This window comes from Cervus elaphus, chromosome 5 (genome assembly GCF_910594005.1).
Source record: "Cervus elaphus chromosome 5, mCerEla1.1, whole genome shotgun sequence".
Classification (NCBI taxonomy): Eukaryota; Metazoa; Chordata; class Mammalia; order Artiodactyla; family Cervidae; genus Cervus; species Cervus elaphus.
Genome location: NC_057819.1, coordinates 81,291,173 through 81,306,426, shown reverse-complemented (window position 1 = coordinate 81,306,426; position 15,254 = coordinate 81,291,173). Strand labels below are relative to the sequence as shown.

At 52.0% G+C, this 15,254-nt stretch overlaps 1 protein-coding gene across 8 annotated transcripts in view; it reads right to left on the bottom strand.

Moving 5' to 3' along the window:
• The window catches only part of MSI2 (musashi RNA binding protein 2), a 399,485-nt gene that overhangs the window by 66,642 nt on the left and 317,589 nt on the right, over positions 1–15,254 (bottom strand). For all 8 annotated transcript variants that reach the window (XR_006341155.1, XM_043902746.1, XM_043902743.1 and 5 more), the window contains exon 8: positions 7,147–7,229. Coding sequence is in view for 7 of the 8 variants with exons in the window: in XM_043902746.1 (XP_043758681.1) it covers positions 7,147–7,229 (83 nt within the window). In the remaining variant the exon portion in view is untranslated. The remainder of the gene's footprint in view (positions 1–7,146; positions 7,230–15,254) is intronic.

Here is a 15,254-nt window from a genome sequence, read left to right as displayed (position 1 = left end):
CACCGCGGCCCTCCCCACTGCCCCCACCTCCCTCGACACAGAGCGCCCTCTGCCTGCGTGAACAGAGCTGGTATAGAAACAGCATGTGTGGATGGGTGTGCGCGCCTGCGTGATGAGCCGGGGGTGGGGATGGGGGTGGAGGACCTCTCCTTCTCCAGCGTAAACACAAGATTCATTTATTAAGTGCCTCTCTGGCATTTCCTGTTGTTGTTGTTGTTGTGTGTTTTTTTTGTCTTCATCCTGCTTGTTTAATATTGCATTTGACATTCTCATTTTATAAATGGTAACAGAAGCAGAATGGATAGCTAAAATTAGCTTACGAGTGAGGAGGATGCTACAAATAGGATAGTGAACACAGAAGCCCAGTTAATTCCACCCACCCCTCCTCTCCCTCCCCCTCATGCTGGGGCTGGTTCCCAGTGGAGCTCAGTCCTCAGGCTGAGGAGGGGCAGCTGGAGGGAGGCGACCAGGCTGGGTCTCCGCAGCACCCTGCCAGGGTCAGCGCCCACCCCGGCCTGGGGCCTGCCTGGATCCCCTGACCCAGAACTGCAGCCCCAGGTCCAAGGGGCCAACCCAGGACTCTCCTGCTCTCTGGCCCTCCGGCCCCTCCCACTGAGAGGCCCCTGTTCTGGGGGTTAACCCCCCAAGTGTGCCCCAATGGGAGGTGGCAGGCCTGAGATCACACCAGGCTCTGACCTTAGAAGTGGGGTTTTTGTAACCTCCCCAAAGGATGAGTCAGTGGAAACGTCTGAGTCAGCTTCCCTGGGACCTAGAAAACCCTATCTGGGGGGACCCCTTCTGCTCTGCAGGCTGTGTGCCCCCCTCCTCTCAGGATCCCCTGCCGGTCGGAGCATCAAGAGTACCCACCTCACCCCCTGCTGCCCTGGAGACTTGAGGCCTGGACCTGCCCGGGTTTGCACACCTGCCTCTCACTGCCCTGTCATCTGGCCAGGACCACCTTATCTTAGGATTACATCTTCGCTCAATACAGTGATTCTAAGAATGATGACAGTGATGACGACCACAACGACAGTGTGAACACCTCTCACGATGATAGAATGTGCTATGTACGGCCTGGTAAAACCCTCCGCAAGCCCTAATCCCGGCAGTCTCCATGGTAGGGGCCACACTGCCTGGCTTACAGAACTGAAGCACAGAAGCCTTCCCGAGGTCACCGTCAGGAGCAGGCAGCGACCGCACTGTGGGGCATCGGCAGTGAGCGGTTCACAGCAACACCGACGGGAAGGCCTCGTGGGTGGACAGCACCCCACGCTTCACTCCACACCTGCTCAGTGCTCGGAGCCCCCTAAGAATGAATGCACCGCTACTTTCCGCAGGCCGCGACCCCAAATCCTGGCATGTACTTGCTGGCCCCCGCCCTAAGTAGTAAAATGCTGCCTCAGTAGTAGTGGACCTGGGTGATCGCCTGGCTGAGAAGCTCCCCTTGGGCCCATTGAGATAAGCAAAACACCTGCTCTGAGCTACAGTGGATGAGGCCAGTAGTTGAAACCGCGGCCTGAGGCCAAATCCAGCTGCCACTTATTTTTGTAAATCAGGTTTTACTTCAATGTAGCCATGCCCATCATTTACATGTCATTCGTTGTGACAGAGACGAAGAGCCTTTGAGGCTTAAAATATTTACTATCTGGCCCTTGACAAAAAATTTATTGGTGCCTGGTTTAGGGCAAGTGGAAAGTTACAGTTACTAAAGGGGTTTTCAGGAAGGCTGATTCGTTCAAGGCGACCAGCTTATACACCTGAGGACAGAGCAGGCCAAGACCTCCCAGGGTCAGGGACTGAACCAGCATTTCCTACAGGATTCCGAGGGCAGTGGCCATCAGCATCTTTCAGAGGAGGAAACAGGTGCGTACAGGTGGGGTACTTGCCAGCCACAGGACAACCAGTGGTGGGCCTAGACTTCAGGCTTGGGACCACATGTTTTGAAGTCCTGGGTGCTTCTAAATGACCCAGTAGGTCCCAACCTGGGGACAAGGACATTCGACATCAATGGAGGGTCCAGACCATCACCCTGTGGATGAGCCTCACACACCTGCAGTCAATAGCCCGAGACCCAACTCAGAGGGGAGGCAAGGATACTGAGAGCTTCCGCGGGCGGCCTGGCCTCTGAGCATGCAGGGGGTGCGTGGAGCTGAGAGCCTCAGATTCAGCTGGCTCCGTGCTCACTCCCAGGTTCCTTCCTGCTGACACTGGATGGACGATTTATGACCCAAACCCCCATGTTATCTCGTTAGCCACGATCCTCTCCAGAGCACTTAAGACTTTAATGTGCACACAAATCACTGCGGATTTGTCAAAATGCAGATTCTGTCTTGGCACATCTGGGGCGGGGCCTGATACTCTGCATTCCTAACAAGCTTGCTTAGCAATTTTCATACATCGGATCGCCTCAAAGGAACAAGGAAAAGGATGCTTAAAGGGATCCTATAGCAATCCCTGCATAAAACAAAACCTTGCCCTTATATCCACCAGTCAAATCTGTCCAGATTTTTCCATGATGAGGTCTGTCTAAGGTGGCAGCAGCGTAGAGTGGGGAGAACTCAGGGCTGGAGTCGGAAGGACACAGGTTCAAATCCCAGCACTGCCCTTATAGCCGTGGGTGGTAGAAGTCCCTTCCTGAGTGAGTTCTGCTGTCCCCTCTGTGCAGCGGGACAACGAGCGCATGAGTGTAAGCTGCCTGGTGAGCACTGATGTCCTGCAGCGGGTCAGAGCTGGGGAAAGGCTGGAAGCGTCCCTACCTGGCACATTTCTAGCTGGACCCTGAGCCCTCACCTGCTGTGACTAGCATTGGTCCCGACTCCTGGGGTGGTGGCTGAGCCAGGCCCCCGAGGGGGCCCAGGGTGGTCTCTGTCAGTCCCCACCTCCCTCCCCGCGGCTGTCAGAGGCTCTGGAGGCTGCACTGGTGACTAATGAGGCCCAGGCCGGAGGGAGGCGTCATTACTGCACGCACTGGTGGGCTGGCGCTGGGGGCTGGGGGGGTGCCCCTCTGGATGGTCACCAGGCGGCCCACGCGTGCCCTGTGTGCTGACCGTGAGGAGCCACGTCTGCGCTCCGTTCCGTGTCTGATCAGACGCCGGGACCAGGTCTCGTGGGTTGGGCCCTGAGCTCGGGTGGGGGGGGAATGGGGAAGAGGCCTGCAGCCCCCAGGGACCCCCCAGAGGCCTGGCCCTTCTTCCCAGTCGGTAGCCTGGCCCCGAGCGAGTCTGTGTCCTCTGCATGCTCGTAGGAGAACTTGGAACCCCCTGGGCTGCTGTGTGGCTGCTGCGAGGGGTGGTCAGTGGCCCTGGAAGGCTGGTGCACAGCTAGATGATGCCCCTCCAGGTCCCTCCAGCCATGAGAGGAGCGGCCTACTGGGTACAGACGGGAGCTCTGGACTTGGGCCTGGGACCTGCTGCAGCCGCTCACTGGCTGTGTGGCTCCGAGCAAGCTGCCCGACACCTCTCTCTGCCTCACCTTGCTTATCAGTCAAGCACATGCCCATGGCTGACTCATGTCAGCGTATGGCATAAACCACTACAACGTTGTCAATTAATTAGCGTCCAATTAAAATAAATAAAATAATTAAACAATAATAATTAGCACCTTCACCAGGTGTGGGTGAGGATCAAATAACATCTATAACGCAAGCACTCAGGAGATGGTGGCGATGGCTTCTCCAAACACCGGCGATTCCTGGGGTCTTGTGTGGGGGCCCCAGGCGTGGCTCTGCCCATCCCCCTGCCATGACCCTGACCTCCCTGGGGCGGGGCGGGGAGAGTTTCTTCTGTCTGGCCTCTCTGCTCCTCTGCAGGTAGCAGCACGTGCCCCTGCATCAGCTGCTGGCTGTCCTGGACACAGACAAGGACCTTCATCTTATTTTTAAAAACACCCAGGAGATTCAACAACCAAATCAGATGGGAAACAGCTGTGGGAATGACCACATGCCTTAATGTCACGGGTCCCTCACCTAACCCTTTCTTCGTTCCACGATTATTTATACAGGGCCCCCTGAGTGCCGGGCACAGGAGTACCGGATTAAGAATCAGAAGAGCTGGATTCGAGTCCTGCGCCTGCGACTCACCACGGTGCGCGCTCTCCTCCCTGCAAACAGGAGACCACGGTAGCTGCAGGGGCTTGGGGGTGCAGGCGGCCCCCGCCACTCTGTTCCTGCTCCACCCGCAGAGGGACTGCGAGGCTCCCAGGAGATCTGTCTTCACAGTGCTGGAGCGCACTCCAGTTTACAAAACACTCCTACGTCTGTTCTCACTGCCGCCCCTGTTTCTGCTTGGCAGTCTCTGAGCTCTCAGAGTCTTCCCGATCTCTCATTTGAATTCTGTCCACAGCACAGTTTAAATTCATTTCCTTTTTCTCTGAGTCTTAGAAGTAGACACCAGTATCACAGAACCCAAAGCAATTCAGGATGTGGGCTCCTCTACCGACGTGCTTTCAATTCCATCCTTCTTCCGAGGACGGGTGCTTGCTGGAGAAGTCCTTTCATTGCCTTGTGGACCACAGCAAGAGCTAATGTTTATCAAGCCCAACCTGGGGTTTTTGCTCGTGGGGTCAGCCCTGCGAGGTGGTCACCCCAGGCCCTCCTGTCACACTGGAGCTCAGCCAGGTGACCTACCGCTGCTCTCTCCAGCAACTGTAAGGTCCCCCTTCGGGCCTGTCTCTGGTGGGGCTGTGCTGGGCACCGACAGTGATGCCTCCATTGGCTCCTGTGATCCTGACCCGCCTGCCCCCGATTCATGCCTCTTGCCTATTTCCATTCTTGCTTCTTCTCTTAAAACCAGCCCCAGATTCCAAAGAAAACAGAAACCTCACACTCTGCACACCATTACCTGCACCCGCCACAGTTGGCTTCCACCTCTGTGGAAAAGAAAGGGACAAACGTGATAGACTGGGCACAACGGCTGCAAACCTCTCTGGCTTCAGGCCAGCCTGCAGGTTACCTGGGGCTGAAACTCTAGCTTCCGATTGTCCCCCATGTCATCAGGGGGTCTGCCTCCCCACCTCCAAGCCAAATGATCGCCTGCACAGCTTGCCTGGCAGCCAATACCCCAAGGCCTATGCGCCCTCCCTACCCAGGGGACCCGGGGGCATAGCCCCTGGGCCTCTGTCTCCCCACAGAGCAGTGGGGAGAAGGAAGCCCTTTCCGCTTTCGTCTCAGGCTTGTCGCCAAGCCAGTCAACAGTGAAGGGCCGCACATATGCATTTGTGGCAGCACCACAAGGCCTCTTGCCAGGCGACATAGGGCCTTCCCGACGAGCCGTGAAGTCCTGGCAGGACAGGACTGGAGGCTGCCAGGGCCTTGGGCGGCCCTCCCCATCCCCCACTGCCCCGGCAGGCCTCAGTGGAGTCCGGTCATAGCTCGCCTGGCTAGGCAGACAAGGCCTCTGGGCATTAGAAGCAGCTTTCTTTTTAAGCCTCGTCTCTCTAGTTTAAAAAAATAGCAAGTACTGACCTACTGAGAGAGAAGTATCAGCTGGAGGGCGTGGGAGCCCGTGAGGGGACCTCGGTTATTCTCCACCCCCATCCCCGCGGTACCATTTTAATGCCTGAGCTGATGCCTCCAACCCACAGGACGCAAAGCAACAGTATTTTCATTTCAGATGCATATGACGGTTAGGAACAATACGAACAATATTATTTTAGTGCCCTGGGAAAAAATTAGCAAGTCAAATATTGAATCAGGCCTGTAGCAACCACATGCTAAGCAGATTGCTTTGATCTTATCCACACTAAAAGCTCTATTATTGAATTTAAAGTTGGTGAACACATATCAGACCAATATACAATGTGTATCTGAATGCATGTTTCAGAAGCAAGGAATGTTTTGACTAAAGAAAGAAAATATCAAAGTTAGAGCTGTGAGTGAGCACAAATGCACCCTCTCTCTTCTCCTGGGGCTGGAGGTGCTGCTGGCTCCAAATGTTCTGGCTCTCAAGGCCTGCTGATGGCTCGAAACACCTGCTGGGCTGCCGTCTCTCTGAAGCCAACTGGAAGGGGGTTCTCACCCACCTACTCAATTGGAAGAAAGGCGTTTTGACTTCCAGTCTGGCATGGTGAGCTGCGCATGGTATGGCGCCCTCTGGTGGCCATTTTTCTGGGCGGTTGGTCTGGCCACCCAAACTTCAATGATCCAACCTGCTTCTGGTTGAGCGTGTCCTCTAGGAAAAAGGACTTTAAAAGGCCAAAAGGAGGCCACAACAACTGATCGTGAGGGTAAAACTAGCTGATTAGAAGAGGAGAATGCTTATTACCCAGCAGGGTCTAAAGAGATAGATAATTTGGGCAATAAACTTCATATCTGAGATAGAGCTCTCAAAACCCAAGCTAAACAGCAGATGCATACCAAAACCAGGTGTTGGCAAATTAAAACTTGCAGATCAAATCTGAGTCTGCCAGCCACTTTTGTAGAGCCCCAGAGTTAGGAATGATTTTTACATTTTTCTTTTAAGAATTTTTTTTTTTAATGTGGACAATTTTTAAAGTCTTCATTGAATTTGTTACAATATTGCTTCTGTTTTATGTTCTGTTTTTTGGAGGCATGTGGAATCTTGGCTCTGGGGCCAGGGATTGAACCCATACCCCCTGCATTGGAAGGCAAAGTGTTAACCACTGGACCACCAAGGAAGTCCCCAGTTTTTACATTTTTAAATGTCAATCATGTAATCAATAAAAACTGGTGACGTGAAAATGACGAGATTTCAATTTTAGTGTACCTAAACAAAGTTTCATTAAACACAGCCTTGCTTACTCCTGTATATACTGTTTGTGGATGTTTTGTAGCTGGATAGTCCATTGTATGGCCTGCACAGCAGGAAATATCTCCTAATTGATCCTTTACGGAAAAACCTTGTCAACTCCTGCCATTCACAGAACTGAACTCTTGGTCTGGTCCCTGCGCCCACCCTGCCCACCTTCCCGCATAACCAGGCTGCAGCGGTCTGTAGGACGAGGGGTGTATATGGGGGAAGGGGGAGCATTTTGATGTAACCCCTACCAACTTACAATTTTTTCACTGATTTTTATTGAGGTATAATTGCTTTACAACAGTATATTAGTTTCTGCTCTGCAGCAAAATGAATGAGTTATACACATACACATATATCCCCTCCTTCTTAGATTTCCTTCCCGCCAACTTACCATTTTATTATTGATTTCATGGAAATGAATCTCACAGACTTTCTCCACAACGTCTTCATTCTCAAAAGTGACAAAGCCAAACCCTAGAGGAAAAAGGAGGGAAAAAAGACAGAGAGGAGAAGTTGAGTTCGGTTCCCTTTCTTTGATGTCCTGCGGCGGTGACCAGGCTTCTGGGAGGAGGGCGGGGAATGGATCCCTGGGTAGGGCCTCCAGCTTGAGGAAATGATTTCTAATTTGTACCGCGCACCCTTCCCACAGTGAGGAAAACTTAATGATTTCACCCCCATGCGGTGGGCACATGTGGTTTACATCTGCCCGGAAGCAAACAGGAAATTTACGTGTCTGTTATTTACAAGGGTCAGAGCCCGCTGCTCCCGGCGGGAGGCGGGCGGGGGACGACCACAGCCGATGACCGCAGGGCGCCACTCGCCCTTTCCCCGTTGGAGTGGCCAGCCCTCGGGTCGGCCTCCAGACGGAGGCGGTTATTTGTCCTTTTCTTCCTGAATTACTTCCTCTAATGCCTCGGCAGGACATCCTGAGGCCTGGAAGGAACGATTAAAAGCCTCAGGCCTCTGCTCTGCGCAGGCATCCTCTTTCTACCGCGGCTTCAAAAGCGCTGCGGATTTGGTGCAGTTTAAGACTGTCTGATGCCTGCTGTCAGCCCGTCAGCTATCTGCTGTATTTACGCGGCTGGAGACCGGCTTTGCTAGACAAGCTGCACTGAAGAATTTTGGCAGCCGACCACTGCTCAGCATCCTGAGTGCCTCTCGCCACCCTCCTGCCCTCGCTTTCTTCTCCTCCCGCCCCCAACAGGGTTCGGCACGCCGCCCCATCTGTGACCCCACTGGGTAAGCTGCGCTTTGACATACAGACTCATGCATGGGATGGCACCCCGCCCTGGATGGAATGAAGCCACAGTGGACACACGCGGGAGCACAGACACCCTGATGGGGAGGCAGCAGACCTGGGCTCCAGTCCTGACTCTGCATCAAATATATGTATCCTCCTGGGAAGCCCCTTCTCCCCTCTGAGCCTCAAGGTTTGCACCTGCAACCTAAGGCGGTGAGGTTGCATGCTGGGACCCCTGTGGGTCACAACCCACGCCTCTGCTATGGGCTCAATGTTTAGTGGAAATGAAAGTGTTAGTTGCTCAGTCGTCTCCGACTGTTTGCAACCCCATGAGCTACATAGTCCACCAGGCTCCCCTGTCATAGTGGCTCAGACGGTAAAGAATCTGCCTATAATGCAAGAGACCCGGGTTCAATCCTTGGGTTAGGAAGATACCCTGGAGAAGGGGATGGCAGCCCACTCTAGTACTCTCGCCTAGAGAACTTCATGGACTCAATGTTTCTGTTCCCCCAAATTCATGTATTGAAATCCTACCCCAACAGGATGGTGTTAGGAGGTGGGATCTTTGGGAGACGTTTGAATCACAAGGGTGGAGGCCTCATGAATGGGATTAGTGCCCTCCCTTATGTAGCACACGAGACAGCCTGCTTCCTTTGTGCTCTCTGCCCTGGGAGGATACAATAAGACATCCATTTGCAAACCAGAAGAGGGCCTTCACCAAAACCCTGACCATGCTGATGTTCTGGTCATGGACTTGCAGCCTCCAGTAGTATCATGAGAAATAAATTTCTGTTGTTTGTAAGCCGCCCAGTCTATGTGCGTGCTAAGTCGCTTCAGTCGTGTCCAACTCTGTGACCCCCATGGACTGCAGCCTGCCAGACTCCTCTGTCCACGGGATTCTCCAGGCAAGAACACTGGAGTGGCTTGCCATTTCCTTCTCCAGGGGATCTTCCTGACTCAGGGATCAAACCCAGGTCTCCTGCATTGCAGACAGGCCACTAGGGAAGCCCAAATACTGGAGCGGGTTGTTGTGCCCTCTTCCAGGGGATCTTCCCAACAGCTCAACTGACCAAGACGCTATCCTCCCCAAAGTTATGAGCCTGGCCTAACATAAGCCCGTGCACACCAACCAGGAACACGAAAATCAGAACAGCTGTTGTAGTGTTATGATAACCAGTGCTTGCTGTCAATGAGAACAAATACAGACGCTCCCTTTTCAAGCTTCTGTGTCTACTCTGGGCCCCAGAAATCCCAGGAGGACAGAAAATCTCTCAGGATGCTTTTCTCCCTGACCTCCAACCATCTTTCAAGGAACAGCGGAGAACAGGCTGCTGCGGGCACTGCATACCTACATCCCAGCTCCCGTGAGATCTGGAAGATTCCTTGGGGAAGGAATGGAAAAGGCCACTCCCTGCTCTCAATCTCCAGTAAAACAGAGGGCAAGGATGGCCACAGAATCGGCTATCACCATCTTGATGAGGCTATGTAATTTATTTGCTTGCTCTGCTTAGTCACTCAGTTGTGTCCGACTCTTCGTGACCCCAGGGACTGTAGCCCACCGGGCTCCTCTGTCCACGGGGATTCTCCAGCCAAGAATACTGGAGTGGGTTGCCACGCCCTCCTCCAGGGGATCTTCCTGACCCAGGGATCGAACGCAGGTCTCCTGCATTGCAGGTGGATTCTTTACCGCCTGAGCCATCAGGGAAGCCCATGTAATTTATTACCAAACACCAAATACCAGGTCGGTGTTCCCACCCTATGCAGCCCAGCCCAGGCCACTACAGACACATAAGGCTGGAGGTCAGACCCATCGTGAGACCTGTCATGAGGGGCACCTACAAGCCTTTGCCACACAGGGTCAGAGTTGGCAAGTTTCTCCCAGCGTCTTTGGATACAATGTTATTTTGTTTAAAATGAGGCCCAACAGGAAGCAATTCACCAGGTCCATACACCCCTCTAAACCAGGTCCCTGAAGAGAGCGCTACAACACCAGCCTTCTCTCTGGCCCTTGGTCCCACAGTTACATTCAGGGTTGGAGGAGACCACACCCAGAGCTAAGTCTCCGAATGATTTCTCTTTGGGCTTTGTTGTGCTGGCTGCCCAAGTCCCCCTTCAAAGGGGCCTGAAAAGATGGTTAGACAGCACCACTGACTCAATGGACATGGATTTGAGCAAACCCTGGGAGACAGTGAAGGAGAGAGGAGACTGACGTGCTGCAGTCCACGGGGTTGCAAAGTGTCGGACGCAACTGAGCAACTGAACAACAAGAGTTCTCACCCAGGCAGGAGGTGCTGCACCATGCAGAGGGAGACTGGCAACATTTAGGCTAATCCCCTTCCTGGCCACGCTTCTAGAAGCCAGATCCTAGAAGAAGGGACCAAGGTGCAATGCCTTCAAAAGGTCGTCAAGGGAGGGGGAGGTGGCACGGCAGAGGATGCAGGAACCTTCTAGACTGGCTTCGAGCACAAGGGCTGGGCAGGGGCCTTACTCAATCTGGGTCCCCAGGACACACAGAGGCCCTAACACACAGTGGCGGCTGGCCGAGCATGACGGAACGAGCCATTTCTGCTCCTCCAGGGTCTGAGTGGCCGGCTAATCTGTGTCATGGCCTTCCCTCGAGACCAACTGGGGCCCTCCTCGGGCATAAACCCACTCCCCGCTGTGCCAGGCACCGTGCTGGACACGGACACCAACACAGCGTCGTGTCCCTCTTCTCAGGGGCATGTCAGAGGTTCCCACATCTTCCCTGTGCAGAACCCCCGCCCCGCGACCCTCACATCTAGTCTGTGAGTCACCCTGGGTCTCCTCTGTCTCTGAAGCCACCCCTCTGGCCTGAGCTCAGACCGAGGCAACAGGCAAACCCTGAACCCGCCAGGATGGGCCAGTTCTTAGACAGGGAGAGAACCCCACTGCTAATCAGGATGAACAGTGCCCCCCAAAAGCTATGTCCACATTCTACCCCCTGGAAACTATGAATGTGATGTAATCTGGAAGAAAGGCTTTTGCAAATGTAAGTTCAGAATCTTAAGAAGAGATCACCCCACCAATAGGATGGCCTGCCATCCAACGGCAGGGATTCTGTGCCTTGGAGAGGGAGGTGAGAGACTCCGAGGGAGACGGCCCGTGAGGATGGAGGCAGGGCCTGCAGGGATGAGGCCACTGGCCAAGGCAGGCCTCGAGCCCCCGGGAGCACCCAGGAGCCGGGAGACGGAAGGCCGGCCCCAGAACCTGCGGAGGGAACGTGGTCCTCCTGACGCCCTGGTTTCAGACTTCAGCCCCCAGAACCGTGAGAGAGTGAACTTCTGCTGCTTGAAGCCCTCAGTTGGTGGCCATTTCTCACGGCAGCCACCGGGAGCTAAGGCGGCAAGGTGGCGGGGTCCGGCCGCCCCCATGCAGACAGGCCCCACGAGATCACGCCAGCCAGACCAGACACGCGCTTTGAATGGAAGGCGCGAGAGCGTGCACAGATGAGGCATGCCCATCTGTGCCACTGGGAAAGAGGGTGAGTCCGTGCCCGTCCAGGGCACCCCCAGGAGCCGGAGGAGAGTGGTTTGAGTCACCTGGTGCCCAGGTAAGTGGAGTCACCTAGAAGCCCCGGGTTCAGTCCCCTGCCAAGGAAACTGCTTTCCCCACTTCTGCCTGGTCCACCACGCAGTAACGATCAGAACTCCTGGCCCAGCGCTACTGCAGACTCACTGTCGCCAGATTTCCCACTCCCTGCCACCGCCCAGAGACAGGAAGAGGTGCGGAGGAGCCGGGAGACAGGAATTAAAATGCAGACTGCTGCACTGGGAAGGGAGGGGAAAGACGCACTGCATCACTTCCGATCCTGGCTTCCCGCTGGTCCCTTCCCTAATCCTGAAGGACTCAGAATTCGAGTATCACAAAACTGATCACAGGAGAGAGTCTGGATTTCAAGCCTATGTACCTAGGACGCAACACAATTCAGCGATGTCAAGACTCATTTGCAGTATTTTAAAGATCTATATCATTTCAACAGCCATGTCTGTTTGACCCAAACAGAGAAAACAAACTTGATTATGTCTAAAATATTTATTTATTCCACTCGGAGAAAGCAAAGAAGCAACGAAACACTTAATTATCAATAAATGTTATTCCTGAACGTATAATCATTATCTTACAGATGCATCCTCATTTACAATGAATTAGCAACTCAGTGGTGAGCACCGTGCCCTCCCTAACAAAATAAATTAAACTGAGGTGTGAAGGGCAGAACAAGGAAGTCAAAAATTTGGGAGGGAGGCCGCAGTGGGTGGGAAAAATCCTTTTTTGGCATCAAAGCCTTTTCCATTTTTGAAATTAATTTTTTATTGGGTAAAATAAACGTTAACATAAAATGTACCACTTGAGCCATTTTTCAGTGTACAGGATGGTGACGTTCACTCACTCATGATGTTGCACAGCCGTCACCACTCTCCAGAACTATCATCCCCAGAACTTTCCCTCCCAGAGCAGAACTCTGTGCCCTGTCAGCAATGCCTCTCCCTTCCTCCCTCCCGCAGCTCCCAGTGACGTTTATTCTCTATGAACTCGCCTACTCTAGGTGCTTCACGTACTTGGAATCATACACTATTGGTCCTTTTGTGTCTGGTTTATTTCACTTAGCAGAATGTTTTCAGGGCATCGCCATCTTTTGAACAGTCTGCCGAATGTACAGATTCTACATGAGACCCAGGAGGCTGAGGTGGACTCTTGTGCCGTCAACTCTTTCATTAAAAATCTATGCATTTTTACAGTTCTCATCTTAAACTGGTATTTTCAAACAATAGGAAGCTATTCCTTTTTTTTTTTTTTTTTTACAGCTTAGTATCTTGAACAGAAGCAGAAGACATTAAGAAGAGGTGGCAAGAATACACAGAAGAACTGTACAAAAAAGATCTTCACAACCCAGATAATCACGATGGTGTGATCACTCACCTAGAGCCAGACATCCTGGAATGTGAAGTCAAGTGGGCCTTTGAAAGCATCACTACGAACAAAGCTAGTGGAGGTGATGGAATTCCAGTTGAGCTATTTTAAATCCTGAAAGATGATGCTGTGAAAGTGCTACACTCAATATGCCAGCAAATTTGGAAAACTCAGCAGTGGCCACAGGACTGGAAAAGGTCAGTTTTCATTCCAATCCCAAAGAATACTCAAACTACTGCCCAATTGCACTCGTCTCACACGCTAGTAAAGTAATGCTCAAAATTCTCCAAGCCAGGCTTCAGCAACACCCGTGAACTTCCAGATGTTCAAGCTGGTTTTAGAAAAGGCAGGGGAACCAGAGATCAAATTGCCAACATCTGCTGGATCATCAAAAAAGCAAGAGAGTTCCAGAAAAGCATCTATTTCTGCTTTATTGACTATGCCAAAGCCTTTGACTGTGTGGATCACAATAAACTGTGGAAAATTCTGAAAGAGATAGGAATACCAGACCATCTGACCTGCCTCTTGAGAAATCTGTATGCAGGTCAGGAAGCAACAGTTAGAACTGGACATGGAACAACAGACTGGTTCCAAATAGGAAAAGGAGTACGTCAAGGCTGTATATTGTCACCCTGCATATTTAACTTATATGCAGAGTACATCATGAGAAACGCTGGCCTGGAAGAAGCACAAGCTGGAATCAAGATTGCTGGGAGAAATATCAATAACCTCAGATATGCAGATGACACCACTCTTATGGCGGAAAGTGAAGAGGAACTAAAAAGCCTCTTGATGAAAGTGAAAGAGGAGAGTGAAAAAGTTGGCTTAAAGCTCAACATTCAGAAAACTAAGATTATGGCATCTGGTCCCATCACTTCATGGGAAATAGATGGGGAAACAGTGGAAACAGTGTCAGATTTTATTTTTGGGGGCTCCAAAATCACTGCAGATGGTGATTGCAGCCATGAAATTAAAAGACACTTACTCCTTGGAAGGAAAGTTATGACCAACCTAGATAGCATATTAAAAAGCAGAGACGTTACTTTGTCAATAAGGTCCGTCTGTCTGGTCAAGGCTATGGTTTTCCCAGTGGTCATGTATGGATGTGAGAGTTGGACAGTGAAGAAAGCTGAGTGCCAAAGAATTGATGCTTTTGAACTATGTTGTTGGAGAAGACTCTTGAGAGTCCCTTGGACTGCAAGGAGATCCAACCAGTCAATCCTAAAGGAGATCAGTCCTGGGTGTTCACTGGAAGGACTGATGCTGAAGCTGAAACTCCAATACTTTGGCCACCTGATGCAAAGAGTTGACTCATTGGAAAAGACCCTGATGCTGGGAGGGATTGGGGGCAGGAGGAGAAGGGGACGACAGAGGATGAGATGGCTGGATGGCATCACTGACTCGATGGGCATGAGTTTGAGTAAATTCTGGGAGTGGTGATGGACAGGGAGGCCTGGTGTGCTGTGATTCATGGGGTCGCAAAGAGTCTGACACAACTGAGCGACTGAACTGAACTGAACTGATCTCGTTTCTACATGGAAGACTGAACATGCTTACAGCTAAACGTGGTTTTCGCCAGCTAAATTTAAGATGCAGCATTTTAGAAATTTACGTATCAATGTTTCCACAGTATTGTTTGCTAATTTTTAAATAAAGTCCTGACCAGAGTGCATGTGTGATTATACTGTACTTATTCTTATCGAGGCTGACGAGATCTCTTCCGAAGAGCGTTCCAGAAGGAGCACGTACACAGCGGCCCGCAGACCTCGCAGTCCGGGAGCCTCTGCGCATCCTGTCTGTGCCAGTGCATCGGTGCAGAGCTGCTGTTTCCTCCCACTGCATTTATGGCTGCATTTCTCAGCACAGACCTATCCCATTGTATTTTTTATAAATAAATACTTTTTTTGAACATAAGGGGGAAAAAAAAGGAATGGGGAAGGACTGATTATTTCCCTCTCATTTTTTTCCCAAAAGAGAGCCTTGCAGAGAATCAGAAATGGAGTCTCATGAAGGTCCATCAGATGCATAGCAGCCAGGTGAAAAAACACGCAATTATCCTTGCTCAAAAGTGAGGACCAGGTAATGAGCTGTGTGCCCCAATAGAGTCCCTTCACCTCTCAAGCTTCACAGCGAGGCAGGCAGAACTGGGCAGGCATGTGTGGGGAGTCCTGCTCTGGCCCCTGCCAAGGCAAGGACTTGGATGCTCGGAGTCTATGGGGACTCATACACCAGCAGTGCCCTTTGGGGAACCCCTGTGAACACCCCTGCTCAGGATATAGTCTCTCTTGGTCCTAAGAAGGTGCCATGCCAGAGCCAGAAAACATTTCAAA